At 46.4% G+C, this 15,032-nt stretch overlaps 2 protein-coding genes across 8 annotated transcripts; one reads left to right on the forward strand and one right to left on the reverse strand.

Annotated features, from left to right (window-relative positions):
- Positions 1-3,871: 3,871 nt before the first annotated feature.
- Positions 3,872-8,989, reverse strand: LOC138120831 (oxidative stress-responsive serine-rich protein 1-like). Of its 2 annotated transcripts, none has more exons than XM_069033838.1 (4): positions 8,927-8,989; positions 7,851-7,971; positions 6,113-6,223; positions 3,872-5,494 (listed from the first exon to the last, which is right to left on the reverse strand). In XM_069033838.1, exons 2-4 carry the CDS (start codon positions 7,925-7,927, stop codon positions 4,810-4,812), a joined length of 873 nt encoding a protein of 290 aa, XP_068889939.1. In that variant the 5' UTR covers positions 7,928-7,971; positions 8,927-8,989; the 3' UTR covers positions 3,872-4,809. The 2 variants fall into 2 exon arrangements, with proteins under 2 accessions (XP_068889939.1, XP_068889940.1); XM_069033839.1 differs by lacking the exon at positions 8,927-8,989 and adding an exon at positions 8,544-8,774.
- A 6-nt stretch (positions 8,990-8,995) lies between these two features.
- On the forward strand, positions 8,996-15,032 carry LOC138120830 (oxidative stress-responsive serine-rich protein 1-like). 6 transcript variants are annotated; one of them, XM_069033834.1, is made up of 5 exons: positions 9,021-9,085; positions 9,528-9,691; positions 11,434-11,550; positions 13,360-13,473; positions 14,223-15,032. In XM_069033834.1, exons 3-5 carry the CDS (start codon positions 11,471-11,473, stop codon positions 14,908-14,910), a joined length of 882 nt encoding a protein of 293 aa, XP_068889935.1. In that variant the 5' UTR covers positions 9,021-9,085; positions 9,528-9,691; positions 11,434-11,470; the 3' UTR covers positions 14,911-15,032. The 6 variants fall into 6 exon arrangements, with proteins under 6 accessions (XP_068889932.1, XP_068889935.1, XP_068889938.1 ...); XM_069033831.1 differs by lacking the exon at positions 9,528-9,691 and having other exon boundaries at positions 8,996-9,085; XM_069033837.1 differs by lacking the exon at positions 9,528-9,691 and having other exon boundaries at positions 9,037-9,085; positions 11,437-11,550.

Here is a 15,032-nt window from a genome sequence, read left to right on the forward strand (position 1 = left end):
TCAATAGCCAGTGTGATGGACACTGGCTTTAAAATGCTTAGACGGTGTCCTGCCTGCCTTGCAACCTTCACGGAAAGAAGCAGCAATGGCTCTTTAAAGGTATTCAGTTAATTTTTGGAGAGCACAAATTAATTTCTGCCTATTGGGTGTTATGTAGCCTGTACAGAGGCAGAACCCAGGAGCCTTTGCTGTGTACAAGAGCCCGGGGTGCCCGCCCGAACTGGACAAAGTAGGCACAGCTGGGGGTCACTTCCAGAATTAGCAAGGTGTGTCGCAATTCCAAACGGGTCAGGAGACTCGGAGAGCACTGGGACTTCTTGAGCTGTTGCTCCTGTCCAAGCCCCGTGAGCATCACCCAGAGGTTTGCAGGCACAGGTGTGTAGCAACCTGGACATCTGAACTTGTGCTTTGGGACACTTGGCTTTGTCATGCCCCATCTCCAGCAATCTGGGAGCCTGGAGATAATTTCCCACCCTTGGATCTGTTGCCAGTGCCAGGGAATAAAGCCAGTCCAGTTAGATGGGGTTGTAGGGGCAGGTTCTGGAGAGGATGGGGGAGAGGGCAGTGCAGGCCCAGGGAGCCAGCGTGTGTCTCAGGGCTGTGTGAGGGCTCTCAGTGTGAGCCACTGGCACTGGTGAGGAAGAGGAAGGAAACAGGAAGGTTTGGAAGAGCTGGTTCGAGAGGGGAAACTGAGGCACACTTCACCCAGGAGCACTGGGAGGGAGCAGGGCCAAACTGGTACCCAGCTGCATAAATATAGTGCAAGGAGCAGTTTTCTAGGGACTGGGAGATGACAATGAATTATTTGGTGGTGTGATATTCTGCTCCTCAGGGTGTGCAGGAAGGTGATGAGGGGTGAGGCTGGGAAGTGCTTTGCTCTGCCCTGGCTCCTCCCTGTTCTCTTCCCCCCTCAGGCAACAGCCCCCAGTAACAACCTCTTCCTCCAGCCGAGGTCTTCCCAAGTCCCTAAATTGGCCTCACGGACACCCAGAGGGACAGGCTCTTGCTTGGCCTCTGCTTTGGAGCTGTAAACTCAAGGGAAAACTGAGCTTTGAAGAGCTGGCCCCCCTCCTGGCCCCCAGCACCACCCTGCCCTCTGCTCCACAGCCTGCCCTCGCTGCCCGAGAAGCTTCTTTGGGGGCTCCTTGCGCTGGAAGGGGGCACTGTGGGTGTAGAAAAGGCAAGGAGCAGGTTGACCAGGCAGCAGCTGTTCTCCCTGGATCGCTGTCCAGAAGGCCCCATCTAGCGGTATATTTTGTGATGAATTAATGCTGCGCCGTGGGGAGTAAAACATGACGGGTCGCTGCATCCCTCCGGGTCCTGCAGGTACACGGTGCCTCTGTAGGGTCTATTTATTTAGCTGGCTTTTGGCTTGCTAAACTGAGCAAAGCTTGAAGGGCACGAGGTTTGCCAGCCCCCTTAAGGTGTGCCCTGACCTTGTGTGACCTTGAGATCGTCCCCGGCTCCTCAACAGAGCCCTCCTGACTGCCAAAGGGCTCAGCGTGGGGCTGCCCCATGGGATGCTGTGCACTGGCAGAGCCCTGGCAGAAGGTGCCAGCGGAGCAGGATTGTGGATGCTTAAGGTTTGGAAATACAGAAGAGCTAGAAGTCATCTCAGAGCTGATGCAAAGGATACAGAGATGAGAGAAGGGGAGGATGGAGTTGGTCACGGGACTTTGCAGGCACAGAAGAACCCTCCCTGTTTTAGAAGGAGAGGGTGGAAAACAGGCTCTAGAAACGGCTCCATTGATTTTTTTTTCCCCGGTGGCCTGATTCAGTGTCTGCCAATGTAAAGCTTAGCTCAGATTCGATTTGGCTTCTGTAAGGCAAGAAAGAAATGTCATTGATCCAGGGTGCTCTTCTGCATCCTGCTTCAGTTGAACTAGTCCTGAAACTAGAGGGACAAGGACTTGTAAAGTGCTGGGAGTGGGGGAAGCCACTGGAAAACACCCAGGCTGGGTCTGCTGAGGTGGGAAATAAAGAGTTGGGATCTGATTAAAGTCCTGGGAGCACTGCAAGTCCACTGGTGCTTTCTCAAAACATTTTAGACATATTCTGTAGATTGACTGGGGACAAAGCCTAGAGAATCCACACACAGAAAAAATCCCCCAGGCTTGTTGGGGCAGGTACAGCAGCAGCTGGGAGGAATAAGGCTGCGCTCAGCACTGTTTGTACCAGGGCATCTCTACTCATCAATCAAGCTGAAGGTGCTGTGCAAGCATTCCCAGAGAAGATGCAGTTTTCCAATAAATCCTGAGGTTTCAGGCAGGCAGCAAGAAGTCACTATGTTATCAGAGTGATGTGGATGAGCTGAACTGATGGAAACAATAAGTTTGGGCCTCTCTTAGGGCCCATCATTCACCCGCAGGGGTTGGTCTGTGCTGTGCAAATGTCAGCAGCAATGTTCCAGTACATTTGCTGCAAACCTCACAATTGCAGTCAAGAAACAAAATATCTGCCCTTCCTCTGCCGCAGGCAGCACTAGATGTGCTTAAACACCAGCAAAACCAGGGGTTCAGGCAGAACACAAAACCACTGAGTTACTGTCCTTTTTCCCTTTGCCTGCCTCCCTCACTCCAGTTACTCCAGTCCTCCACAGGACACTATGGAATTGTGCCCTCGGAACCTGCTCTCAGGCTTTTCCCTCCCACTCAGCATTCTGGCAACCTGAATTCACTTCTCAGCCCTCAGTTTCAGGGTGTATCTTGGGCTAGTTCAACTTCCACGATTTCCCCAATTCCTCCTCTCTCCCTGGACACAGCAGGTGTGTGGCACGTTGTCCTGCTCCACAGCTGAAAACGTGCCCTTCTGACGCTGTCAACCCGTACTGGGTTTATGTAACACCAGTCCAGACACTTCCCGGGGTTCTGCACACTTTATTAAAGAGCAGCCCAGCAGAAACTGCCCCAAGGTGACCTTGAGCCAGGCTGCCACTTCACATTGCTAGAGAAGGGCCTTGCTGTGCCCCTTTGTAAGGCTCCAGATGCAGAGAGGAGTGGGGACAACCAATACCAGGCTTAAATAACCATTTTTGTGCATGTGGAAGAGCTGTGCCTCAGCTTCACACACGTGAACTCTGGATCAGTGCTTGCCAAGAGGCAGGGAAATGGTTAAAAGGGGAGAAACCCTCTGTCTAGCAACAATTCCCGTGGTTTTAAAGAGGGCACAGAACAAAACATGAACAAAAATAGGAGCAGATACCCTCTGCTGAAGCAGAAACATCCTTCAAAAAACAGCAGCAGCAAAGATAACTGGTACTAAATATTTATGTTTAAAAGCAAAGTACATATGACACCAGATTTTCTGTAGGGAGAAAGAAGGGAAAGTGAAGAAAACCCAGTGTATGTGGGTATTGCAGGATAGTGCTGGAAGAGGGAGGTGACACGAGAAAATGTAGAAAACAGCTACATTTAATTTGAGTAAGAGCAAATACTGCGTGCTAAATACATGCATGAAACTTAAGAGCAAAGTTATAGTTGTATTCTTATGTTTTTTTTAATTTATTCGGACTTTAAATCTCAGCTTCCTGGACTTATAGTGTAAATATTATGGATGGTTAGAATAAAATCTCCAGTGATTATCATCTAGAATGTCTGAGCCTTCTTCAGCACAGAATATGAGGCCAACTGTCCACATCTGCCATCATCTATTTTTACACAACTGCTTGTGACTCCTTGGCTTGCTGACCACTCATTTTTCAGCGTGTAAGTAAAAATTACAGTATTTTACTCAGATATGGTTGTTGACCATGTACAGCTGACACTGAAACCAAAGTTTTGTTAGTTTTTTTTTTGTTTTGGTGGGTTTTTTTTTAATAAAAAGGTCTTGAGAGAAGATGAGTGTAAGTCAAATTATTCAGACTTTAAATTGCTGGGTTTTGACAAACATTTATTAATGCAAGTCTCAGCAACAAAATTTTTTATTGCAGTATTTTCAACCAGCAGGAATGCCATAGCTCTACAGCACGAAGCCAGGATGATACACGCTTCTTGTTCACCCCCTTTCCACACCACTTTGTGTATCCGATGTGCTCAGAAACATCCTGTATAGATGGTTCCACCCTCTCCACTTCTGCAAGACCACACAGCCCAAAATACCTGGTAGCCTGCTTCATTCCCCCCTAAGTTATTCCATCTGTAAAGCACAAATAACAAAATATATTTTTACTTCTAAGAGCTTCACTTATCTGCAGAAAAATAGAACTGCTTAAGAGTGAGTGAGTTAGATTAAGGAAGGGTCCAAGCACACACCCGCACGTTCTGGACCTCCCAAAAAATTTGTAAGGAAGAAGCATTCACAATTTGATCCAACTAAAAAAGGAGCCAGCTAGTGTTCAAGGAAAGGAGATTCATCCTATCCAAAATGCTGAATGCCTTCCCATCGTTCTCTCAGGAGCAGGATCAAGAGGATAGAGCTGTAGCTGTGAAACTTTTCTCCAAGTACTGAGATACATTAGCCTTCCAAACACTTCAAACTATCAGAAAAAAACGAAAAGTTTTTTGGTTTTTTTTTTTCCCAAAACATAGTGAAAACAGCATACAGAGCTTCTATATCCACAGCACAAACCAAAAACCAAACAGAGCTCATTTGATCTAGAGTGCTTTTGTTAAGGTATTCAGAGACTTTAGTGCATTCTTTTTAGAACTAAGCTCAGAAACTATATTTAATTTTTCATTTTATTAGAAAACTAAACTGTATGAGGCAAAGAAACATTTAATCAAACACACAACAGTGAAAACATGGCACTGACAAGGCAATTAGCCCAACCATTGTAACAAACTCTGCTTCAGGATTCTCTATTGCTTACAGTCAAGTATACATCATCTCTGCCATGTGAGACATTTTCTTGGGAATATATAAGTAGTATTCCATGTATCCCGAAAGATCTTCAATAGTCACGTCATCCACGAAGGCTCGAGCTTGCTCAGAACAAGACCTCGGGGAGCTTGACGAGGCTGTCCCACAGGGGGATCTGTTTTGGAGGGAGTGGGCATGGACTCCCAGGACCGCCTTCTCGCACTCGGACAGGACGCTCCGCAGGCCGGAGAAGGAATACACCTCCATGGTGCGCCACTGCTTGCACTGGCATTTCTTGTCCGTACAAGGGCACTGCCTGCCGTTGCTAAGCATGGATAAGGACTGGAAATCTGAGGTTTGCTTAGAACACAAGCTGTTCTCAAAGGATGAGGAGAGAGCAGGGCAATTCTCCCCTGGCTTCTGCAAAGGCTCTTCGGCGGTGAAAGCTTCCAACGGTTCAGTTCTGTCGTTACTGGCCTCAAGGTGAGAATCCTGCCCGTCCTTCGTACCATGTTCTGCTGGGACAAAAACATCTGAGCTGGTGACACCCTTCGAAGTGTCTGCCTGGGTTTTGTGTTTCAGCTGGTTGTTGGCTTTCATGTTGCAATATGTGAACTTGGGAGGGTGCAGGACCGGAGACTTGGAGCGCCGGCGCCGCGGGACCCTTGCCGATCCTCGGGAAGGCTTTCTCACACACCTGCAGGGTTCAACAGGTGAGCAAGTGGGTAACTCCAGAATCTACACTACAGTTCAGGAAGCTCTAAAACGTGACTAGAAACATTTTACAAGATTATTTTTCTGCTTGGAAATACCAGATGACTGGTCACTTACAATCTCTGACAGGAACCGTGGAAGATTCTGAAGAAATTTTGGGTTCCCCCAAAGAAAAGATACATACAAGGAACCCTTATTCAAAGTGCTTCCCCCCAAATCTTCTGCCTTAAGCAAATGATACTCTGTCATCCCAAACTGATCTGTAGTGCAGAACCTGGATCAGTTGGAGCTGCTGGCAGAGTCACACTGCATATCCAGGTACTTCAAAAGAAATAAAAAGAACCCAAGAGCGAGGTGAGAGGGGGTTGCAAAGGTTTAACACTTGCAGAAAAGTCCTACTGATAAAATCAATGGAAAAGAAAGTTTTGGGAACCCTAAGAGAAGATGCAATATTGTTTTTAAACACTTTGATGAAATCCCCTTAAAAACAACATATCAGTCATGGAAACATTTTGTGATAGAAAGGAAAGATATCTTTAAGCAACTAATCAACAACTCGCATTGAAAGCAGCCTGCAACTGTTCAGTGTCTCATGCTTTACCCATGCCACGCTTCCTTGGAGCTGACAGTCTGCTGCTTGGCTCCATCTACGGCTGCTCTTGTCGTTGTTCTGAGAATCGTCCCGTCGCCCACGGACAGAGCCGCAATACATCTGGGTAAAAAGGGAAATGCCACATCACAGAAATGCCTGAACATATGGCTCCAGAGGCCCACGTTCAGCCTGTGTGCTTTGCATGCTCAGCTAAGCCAGTCAAATTTGCTGCATTGACTCCCTCTGTAGTCCGTGGGTAGAAACAGGGCCTTGCAGAGATTTAGCTGACCCCTCTTACTATACTGGCCTCGTCAAGTGGCTAAAGATAGGTGAGATGAAATGAAAGGCAGCCAAAATGCCCAGAGGTTGATGTCATGCCCTATTTGTACTAAAATGACACATTAAAGGAATGTAAATTCAGGTTCCAAACATTCTTGTTAGACAATAGTCATTAAAGATAGTCTCCTACTCCTCTGAAATGCAAAGTCAGGCACCCAGAGCAGCAGGCTGAGGGGGAGTCAGTGGAGAAGTAAATGAGATACAGACAAGGACAGATTGCTGATTGATTTATTTAGTTTTTACTGAATTTTTGAGATAATATAGAATGAAAAAAGCATCTGACCTTGGAGGTACGGATGACAAACATAAGTGCCTCAGCACATCAATCTGTATATTTACAATGACTGCAGGTATGATTTGGAACATGGGATCAGAAATGGTAAGAAATGAGGCTGAAATTCTAGTAAAGAGCTCAAACACTCTGCCCAAAGTTGATCTTAAGGGATTAGTCACAAGACTTGAGCTGTTCACAATACATGCCTGCAAAACAAGATCTTTTTATGCCTAAGGTGTCATCAGGAATCAACCAGAAGCCCACACAGTCTGCCAGTGGTACTACATCAAAAGTGTTATGATTAATAACCATAGTTCCTTGACAGAGAACAGCTATTTTTTTCCACATTGCTAAGAAGACCTCCTGAAGTAGAGGGAACGAGTAGCAAAGCAAAATATATTTCCACATGCAGAGGAAGTCCTGAATTCACAGTGTTGATGGCTGTGGGGCTGAATTCACAAGGTTAACACTGTCAACACAAAGCTTCCTCTTGTGTCTGTGAATTCCCAAAAGACTTCAAGTGAACTGTCTCACAGAGTGTTAGACTGCATAATTCTATTACCTCTTACACTACATATCATCAGCACACCCAGTATCTTACTGAGTAAGTCTGCAGACATTTTACTCCACAAAATCCCCTGAAATCAGAAATGCTCTGAGTTCATATTTAGCCTGACCCTTCCCAGTGAGGCTGGACTCCCCAGCACACTCCAAGGTGTTGGTGCTGTACTCCTGATGCTTTCCAAGCAAAATTTTGTGCACTAAATAAGGCTTATAATGTGGCTGCAGACATCACTGTTTACAGGAACAGACAAACAAATTCTGCCTCACACCAGGTGACTACAGCTACAACAGTTAAAAGTGGGTTCACTGCTTTGGGTGAGTCTTTTCATGTTTCCATGCAGTCACTGTGTGATTTCAGTTGGATATTAGTCAAAATTAGTCTGTAATAAAGTACTGCTTTGCATATTAGACAGTTATAATGACTGCATTTCATCTGAAGGGATGCAGTTCAGAGGGAGCAAAGAACCTTTCACCAAATGACTTCTTTTTGAAACGTAAAATAATAGAAAACAAATACAATATGCAATAAAAACCTGAAAAATTACATTGCCTTTTTTGTTGCTCACTTACCCTGCTGCATCCACTCTCAGCTTTTTGAATGCTGTTTGTAGACTCTCTTCCTCTTCATCTTTAGCTTCCAAGTCCATTGATGTGCTCTCAGTGGGTAACCAATCGTGCCATATAGAATAAACTGAAACACAGAAATTGGGATTTGATGCTGAGGTGTGAACACAGATGGTCTGTACAAAACTGACTGACACCGTGATGGCTGCTTGTTCTTCAGTGGGCAGTGTCACTGCCTTCTGACCAGACCTGCCCTGGGCTTTTCACTGTGAACTCCAAAGCCTGAGTTTTTCAGAAATAGCACAGCCTATGTCAAAAGGCGTCTTTTTATCAATGGGTGAATAGAAGATACAGAACCTGGCAACCTGCGTAACTTTGAGCTGCGAGCACAGCACCTGAAGCAGAGCTTCAGGAAGGTAGAGAGTCACAGGATGGTTTAGGTTGGCAGGGATCCCTGGAGGTCCAGTTCCCTTGCTCAAGCAGGGCCACCCCAAGCAGGTTTTCCAGGACCATGTCCATGTAGCCTTTGAATGACCCCAAGGAGGAAGACTCCAGAGCCTTCCTGGACAGCGTGTGCTCAACCACCCTCAGAGAGACGCGTTCCCTTACGCTCAGACAGGGTTTCAGTGTGTGCCCGTGGCCTCTGGTCCGCTCCCCCGGCACCAGTGAGCAAAGCCTGACTTTCCCCTCTGTGCCCACCTTTCAGGCATTTCACACCTTGCTGAGATCCCTCCCGAGCCTCTTCTCACCGGCAGCAGAGCGGGGGCGGCCGGGCACTGTCCGGCGTGACAGCCCCGCTGCCCCAGCACAAGGCACAGGCGAGGGGCCGGGCCCAGCGCCAGGCCTGAGCCAGACGCCCGCTGTCCGTGCCCACCGGAGGCTCCGCAGCCGCGGCAGCCCAGCGCCGGCCCCGCTCCGCCACCTTCCCCGGGGCCTGCCCTCGCCGCCCCGCCGGGAAGACCCACGGCGGCCCCTCCGCTCCCCCCCCCCGACCCCGCAGCCGCCCCTGAGGTGTCCCCCGGCCGCGCAGAGCCGGCCCGCGGGGCCGCGGAGGGCCCGGGGCTCCCGGGGCCGTCACTCACCCACCGCCGCCTGCCCGGGGCGCGCAGCACAACAGGACGTGACGTCACCGCCCCGCGGGGGCGCGCCCCGACCCCGCCCGCCCCGCCGGGTGCGCGTGCGCGAGCGGCGGCGGTTCCGGGGGGGCGGCGGGAGGCGGCGGGCTCGGCCCGCGGAGCGCGGTGAGTGCGGGGCCCGTCCCCGTGTCCATCCCCGTCCCCGTCCCCGTCCTTGTCCCTGTCCCGTTGCCCTGCGCGGGTCCCCCCTCGCTCCCCCAGCGGCCGGGGCCGGTGGGCGCCGTCGTGTCCCCACGGCGAGACTTTCCCGCGCGGTTCCCGGCGCCGGTCCCCCAGTGAGGGCGGAGGGCGAGCCCCGCCGGGGCGGGGGCGGTGCTGAGTCACGGCCGAGCCGCGGAGCTGGGCCGCGGGGTAGCGGCGGGGGCTGCTGGGGCTCCCCGTCGTGTGGGCGGGAAGGGCTGGGGAGGGAGCTCCGAGCGGTTAAAAATACGGAATTAAAAAATATAAAATCATAAAAATTAAAAATATAGAAGTGCTTGTCCCGCGGCTCGTGTGCTGCCCCCTGGGGCCGTGGCCCGGAACCATCCCCTTACGTGCCCGTCCTTAGCCCGCAATGGATGGAAGTGCCCGTGCCTGTCCCATCGCCACTGCGGGAGCCGTGCTGGATGAGCGGCACTGCGCTCGCTTGGGTTTGTAGTGCGGTGTTGCTGGAAAATAGCGGAAAATAAAACGGAACGGGGAAGATGGGTATTTTCCTGGGAGGTAAAGAACGTAAGTTTCAACATGTTTTTTGACACGATAAACTTTGGCTGGTTTTCACAGTAATTTTTTTTTTTTTTTGGTGCTAGTTGGCTGGTGCGTCTAAAATGCTTGAGCTTATTTATCACCCAGTGAGTAGGCTTTTATCTAAATAAATTCCGCATTGTTTTGAGGGTTTGCAGTGTTGGTGATGAAGGACACCATGATAAAATATTTAGTCTAAAAACTGTTACTCTGTTTTGAGTAATGTACAGTGATTTATAAACTTTTTACCCTCATCTTCCTGCTAAGGTTATGTAATACAGGAGTTTGCTATTTAAAAAAAAAATACGTAGCCTGATTTTTTTTTTCCTTTTAAAGAATCATCTAGGGATGACTGAGGGGCCAAGGAATAAAAATGAAGTGAAGTAGGGACTATCTGTTTCACCACAGCAGTAGTATTTGGCTAAGAGAAAATATGAAATAGCAACTTGCTCAGATGAGCATCATGTTGTCAGTGTTTTAAGCTTCTTCCTCTCCTGTTTACTCCCTGTCTGACTCATTGGACAACATGTGCCTTGAAATTGTTATGATACATTATCCTTCTGTGTGTGTCATAATTGCAGTCTGCAATCCAGGGCATCCAGGTGAAATCACAGCACAGTGAGCAGCCAGAACAACAGTGGGGAGAGCTGCCACCTCCAGCTGGAATGGGGTGGGGGGTATGAGGGAACAGAAATTACCCCCGTCCCTCTGCATAAGTAACTGAGCTGCAGAGCTGCAGATAAAAAGGTCTCGGTGAAGAGAGAGTTATTTTCCTTGCTACAAAAAAAATTTGTTCAGGGCTTTGCACTTCCCTTTGCTGAAGTTCATGAGGTTCCTGTCAAGGTCCCACTTTGGTGACATCAGCAGATGTGGGGAGGGTACCCTGCAACATCATCCAGGTTATTAATGAAGATGTTAAACAGGACTGGACAGTCTAGACCCTGGCATAAACAGCTAGTGCCTGACCTCCAGCAAGCCCAAAGAGCATCAAACTTAGAAAGATTTTAGATCCTTTGTAGCTAGATTAAATGATGGCCAGGGTAGATATAAAAAAAAAATACGTCAGCTAGTTTTTATAAATTTTTTTATTTATTTAAAGCAAGGCTTTCTGATTGCTTTTTGTATTTGTTTGCCTTTGTACTTGTTCACAAGCTGATACTGGAAAATTTTAACAGCTATTGGTAACCAAAATACCATGTTCTGATAGGACTGTATAACTCTTGCTGGAACCTAGACATAAGGTCAAAAAGTTTTGTTTGGCTTAAAACTTTATCTTGTTTTAAGAAAAATCTCTTGGTTTGGGCTTTTTTAAACTGTATGTGTAACACTGAGCCCCAAATTTGGAAATAGGAGTTGTAGAAGGTTGGCTGTTTCTAATGGTGTTGCTCCTTCTCACTTTCACCTCTTCTACAATTATTCTGGTAGCGCTGTAAGACAAGTGGAAGAGCCTGGCTCTACTGTAATGTATGTGCAAGATGCTGTTGACACCAGATTTGACTTGGAATTGTTAATTCACCTACAGTTGTACAAGAGACTGTTTGTTTCATTCTTGGGTATCATAAAGCTTGTTCTGAATCAGCTTTCAAAAATGTTCTACTAGAATGACCTCAGCTTTGTGTGCTCATTGTGCTATTTTGAGTTTATTTTCATGTATTACAGCGCTGCTGGGCAACTAATGTTTTTAACAAGGATTTGGCCCTTATTTTCATATGTCTTTTTTCTGCTTGTAGCAGTACATGGTAATTCCATCACCTTCTGGCCATCCCAATGATGAAATCAGAAGCTAAGGATGGAGAAGAGGAAAGCCTGCAGACAGCCTTCAAAAAGCTGAGAGTTGACACAGCTGGGTAGGTAGCACCACAGGGAGGCACAGACAGACTTAACATCTTACAGATGGACTCAAAGGCAACACCCTTGCTGTGAAATTTGAGGGAATGAGGTAATTGCGAAAGGTTAGGCACAGAAAGCTTTCATTGTAGTTAAACAGACTGAAATAAATTCACTACCTGCAGACTGCACTTCTCAAGGAATTGTAATTTGATTGCTGTCAGCTTGCAACAGGCTTGAAGGAAACCTCACCATCATCATCAGCTGACAATGTGCTTGAAATGAATTTTGGCATGAATCTGTCTGCCAGAGGTTACCAGTACTAAAGTCCATGGGACTAGAACTCGGCTGTTGAAGTCAGCGTATTGCCATGGCTCTGAAGGCCTGTCATGAGAATAAAATCACATCTTTTCCCAGGAGAGAAACTTTCTTTCCATGTCAGTAAGGGAGAGCATTTGATTCAGTGCATGATTCCCACACGAGCTATTTTCATTGCTGTCACAAAATATCTATTTATAACCAAAATCTCTAAATGGGAAAGAATACTTTTTGTGTTGTCTTGGTTTGTGGACATTTGACACAAGACACCTAACTTCATTGTCCCAGGTGGCAGAACACAAGCACTATGTGTCTTCTGTTGGTAATGATAATTTTTACCTGAATTTAAGTAAAGAAAAGCTTCCATATAATGTTTTTTTCTGCTGACAAATGTGCACCATTGCATATTACCTGTATAATCTTGTCTTCCAGTAAGCTGTTGTCAGTGATGCAATTACACTGTCACTGAAATGAAGTAGGTAAAGCAGCATGTAAAGATCAAGGTGGTAACTAGAATTACCACAGAGCTGAGATTGTGAGTAGATGGGCTTCTAAAACTATCTTTTTGTTTAAGTAGTTAAACTTATTAGTAGTAATTACCTTTCATTTCTTCAGTATCTCTAGTACCATCCTCCAGCTGGGCATATTTGCTCACTTTGGAGTTTTTACTGGTAGCCTTTGATCTTGTGTTCTGTGTTCATTGTTCTTTAAATGGAAATTAGTTTGATTAATAGTTTGGATTCCCTTAACCCTACCCTAGACCAGTGTGCGGGGATTTACTTTTGCTTTTCAGGGAATCCATCCTGTTTACAAACTAATTTAGCATAGGATTTTGGAAATAATTTTATTGGGAATTCCAATGTAATATGTGAAGTCACAAGTTGAAAAAATTGTTCTCGGGCTTACTGTAAGTCCTTTAAAATGAGAGTCTGGAATTAATTTATAGCACCAGAAAATTTAGTAAATCTGCTGAGGTCTCCGTCTTGAATAGAAGCTGAAGGTCTGACAGAACTCTGTGGCTCAAATGATTCAACTTGCAGGAGTATGAAGAGTTTTAGCTTATGTTGACAGACTGTTAGACAGAGGCTTAAGTGTTCTTCAGCTAAACAAAGTCTATTTATGTCCAAAGAACATTTATTTTTAGGAAAGAATGGCTTATTTGTCTCTGGAAAAGGAGACGTGTTTCTTCAGTGATGGTGTTTCTGCCCTCCCCTCTCCTGGGAAGCTGAAATTTGGCCATTGTGTGTGTTTGTCACTGACACGTGGGGTTGGATCTGCAGTGGAGCTGTGAACAGCAGCACTCGGTGAAAGGGTCTTTTACACAAACCTTGGAGATAGGAGTGTGTCAACACTTGTGCTTCTGATCTGGGTCTTTGTGGGCAGGTCTTCCAAGACACATTCTAAATGATTTGGAGCAATATTTTCTGGGAAAGAAGATGCATGAGGATATTTTTTCATAATCATAACGCTAACCAGTGTAGACTGTTAACTCTTCATTTTGTGTCTCACAGATCTACCACTTCTCTCTCTGTGGGTGATGGGACAAGTCCCAGAACAATAGTTAGAACAGTGGCAGATGAAACCAAACTTAAGAATGTGTGTGCTTCTAAGGAAACCTGGCATGGGTAAGAGAAGCTTGGGATTATCAGACTATTTCAAATGATACTGCACTGAAAAGGAATGTTAAGTAGACAGTTTCTAGTTCATGCACCTCTAAACAAGGGACCTGAATTGTCTTTGCTAAAGAACTTCTTAAAATACTTACACCACCTTTTTCTCTTCATATATGACTGCTATTCTTCACAGTTACGTGAAGTGAAAGGAAATGCTGGTCACCTCTAGGTTGCTAAACATCTATAGATGTTTCTCAATACAAATGTGAGCTGCTGCTTTTGAATCAGACAATCATGAATGCATCTCTTTCAGTCATTGTTTGACACTGCAGAAGCTGTCATTGTGCCTCGGGAACTAGATTAAAACAAAGAATTGGTTTCTGGAGTATCTCTGCAGAACTTCATGCTCATCTGAAACAAAACCACCCTTTGCCCTTGATTCATTAGTTTTGTGCTCTTTTCTTGTGTTTGTCCTTCTTGTGGAGATTATTTTGTCATGTCTCACATGCTTTACTCATTTTCTAACCTTTAAAGCCCACTCTCTGAGATGCATTTCTGTGGTGTCCCTTTTATATTTTACACAGCTGCTTGACTAGAACAAAGTCAAATTCCAAGATAGCAGAATACCCTGAGCAAATACTACGAATTTAAAGCTGGTGCACGCAATATAAATGCAGTAGAGATTTTGCCCAGTGTTACTTGTAACCCAGCAATAAGTCTTTTAGTGAATCTTCATTCTCTTTTGTCTCTTTCCCTGGCAGGTCTGTGAAGAAGCCTTTGAGAGGAGTTGTGAGAACCCAGCGTCGCAGGCGTTCCAAGTCTCCAATTCTTCATCCTCCAAAGTTTATCCATTGCAGCACAAAATCACATTCCACATGCAGCCAGCTGGTGCAGAAGAGCCAGGCTGATGTCCAGGAGGACAGCAGTGGGTTTGGGATGCCAGTCCCAAAGGAAGCTTGTGCACATGAACACTGCAGCGTCTCTCCGGACGTTTGCCAGAAGGGAGCTGCTGAGTCTTTGGGAGTTTCTGTTGCACAGCTGACATCAGAGAACACACAGGAGAACTCTCCAGCTGCAGCTTCTCCAGTATCCAGAGCGAGCCTAAAGACTATGGAGCTTTCTGACTTCCAGTCTATGTCCAAGCTGAACACAAGTAAGCCATGTGTGTGTGCAGATAAAGCCTGTCAGTGCAAACTGTGGCAAGATATGGAAGTGTACAAATTCTCTGGCTTGCAGAACACCCTCCCGCTGGCACCTGATAGAACGGTTTCTGAGGATCACTCACAGCCTTTGCCATCAAGAACTCCCTCAAGTTCTCCACGCTCTTGCTCTGAGCAAGCCAGGGCCTTTGTGGATGATGTGACTATTGAAGATCTTTCGGGATACATGGAGTATTACTTGTATATTCCAAAGAAAATGTCTCACATGGCAGAAATGATGTACACCTGACAGCAATGAGCACTAAAACCAGAAGGGTGGCTGGTTTAAATCTGGCCTCAGGCACATCATGTGAATATGCAACCCACTCCCTGCTCACTGTGCTTGCAATAAAAACACTTCTTTGCATCTCA

Source organism: Aphelocoma coerulescens, chromosome 20 (genome assembly GCF_041296385.1).
Source record: "Aphelocoma coerulescens isolate FSJ_1873_10779 chromosome 20, UR_Acoe_1.0, whole genome shotgun sequence".
NCBI classification, from domain to species: domain Eukaryota; kingdom Metazoa; phylum Chordata; class Aves; order Passeriformes; family Corvidae; genus Aphelocoma; species Aphelocoma coerulescens.

Coding starts and splice junctions, on each gene's coding strand:
- LOC138120831 (XM_069033838.1), bottom strand. CDS start 7,927: ATGGACTTGGAAGCTAAAGATGAAGAGGAAGAGAGTCTACAAACAGCA. Junction 6,224..7,850: donor CTGAGAGTGGATGCAGCAGG/GTAAGTGAGCAA, acceptor CTTTTTACCCAG/ATGTATTGCGGCTCTGTCCG. Junction 5,495..6,112: donor TCCAAGGAAGCGTGGCATGG/GTAAAGCATGAG, acceptor TGAACCCTGCAG/GTGTGTGAGAAAGCCTTCCC.
- LOC138120830 (XM_069033831.1), top strand. CDS start 11,471: ATGATGAAATCAGAAGCTAAGGATGGAGAAGAGGAAAGCCTGCAGACA. Junction 11,551..13,359: donor CTGAGAGTTGACACAGCTGG/GTAGGTAGCACC, acceptor TGTGTCTCACAG/ATCTACCACTTCTCTCTCTG. Junction 13,474..14,222: donor TCTAAGGAAACCTGGCATGG/GTAAGAGAAGCT, acceptor TTTCCCTGGCAG/GTCTGTGAAGAAGCCTTTGA.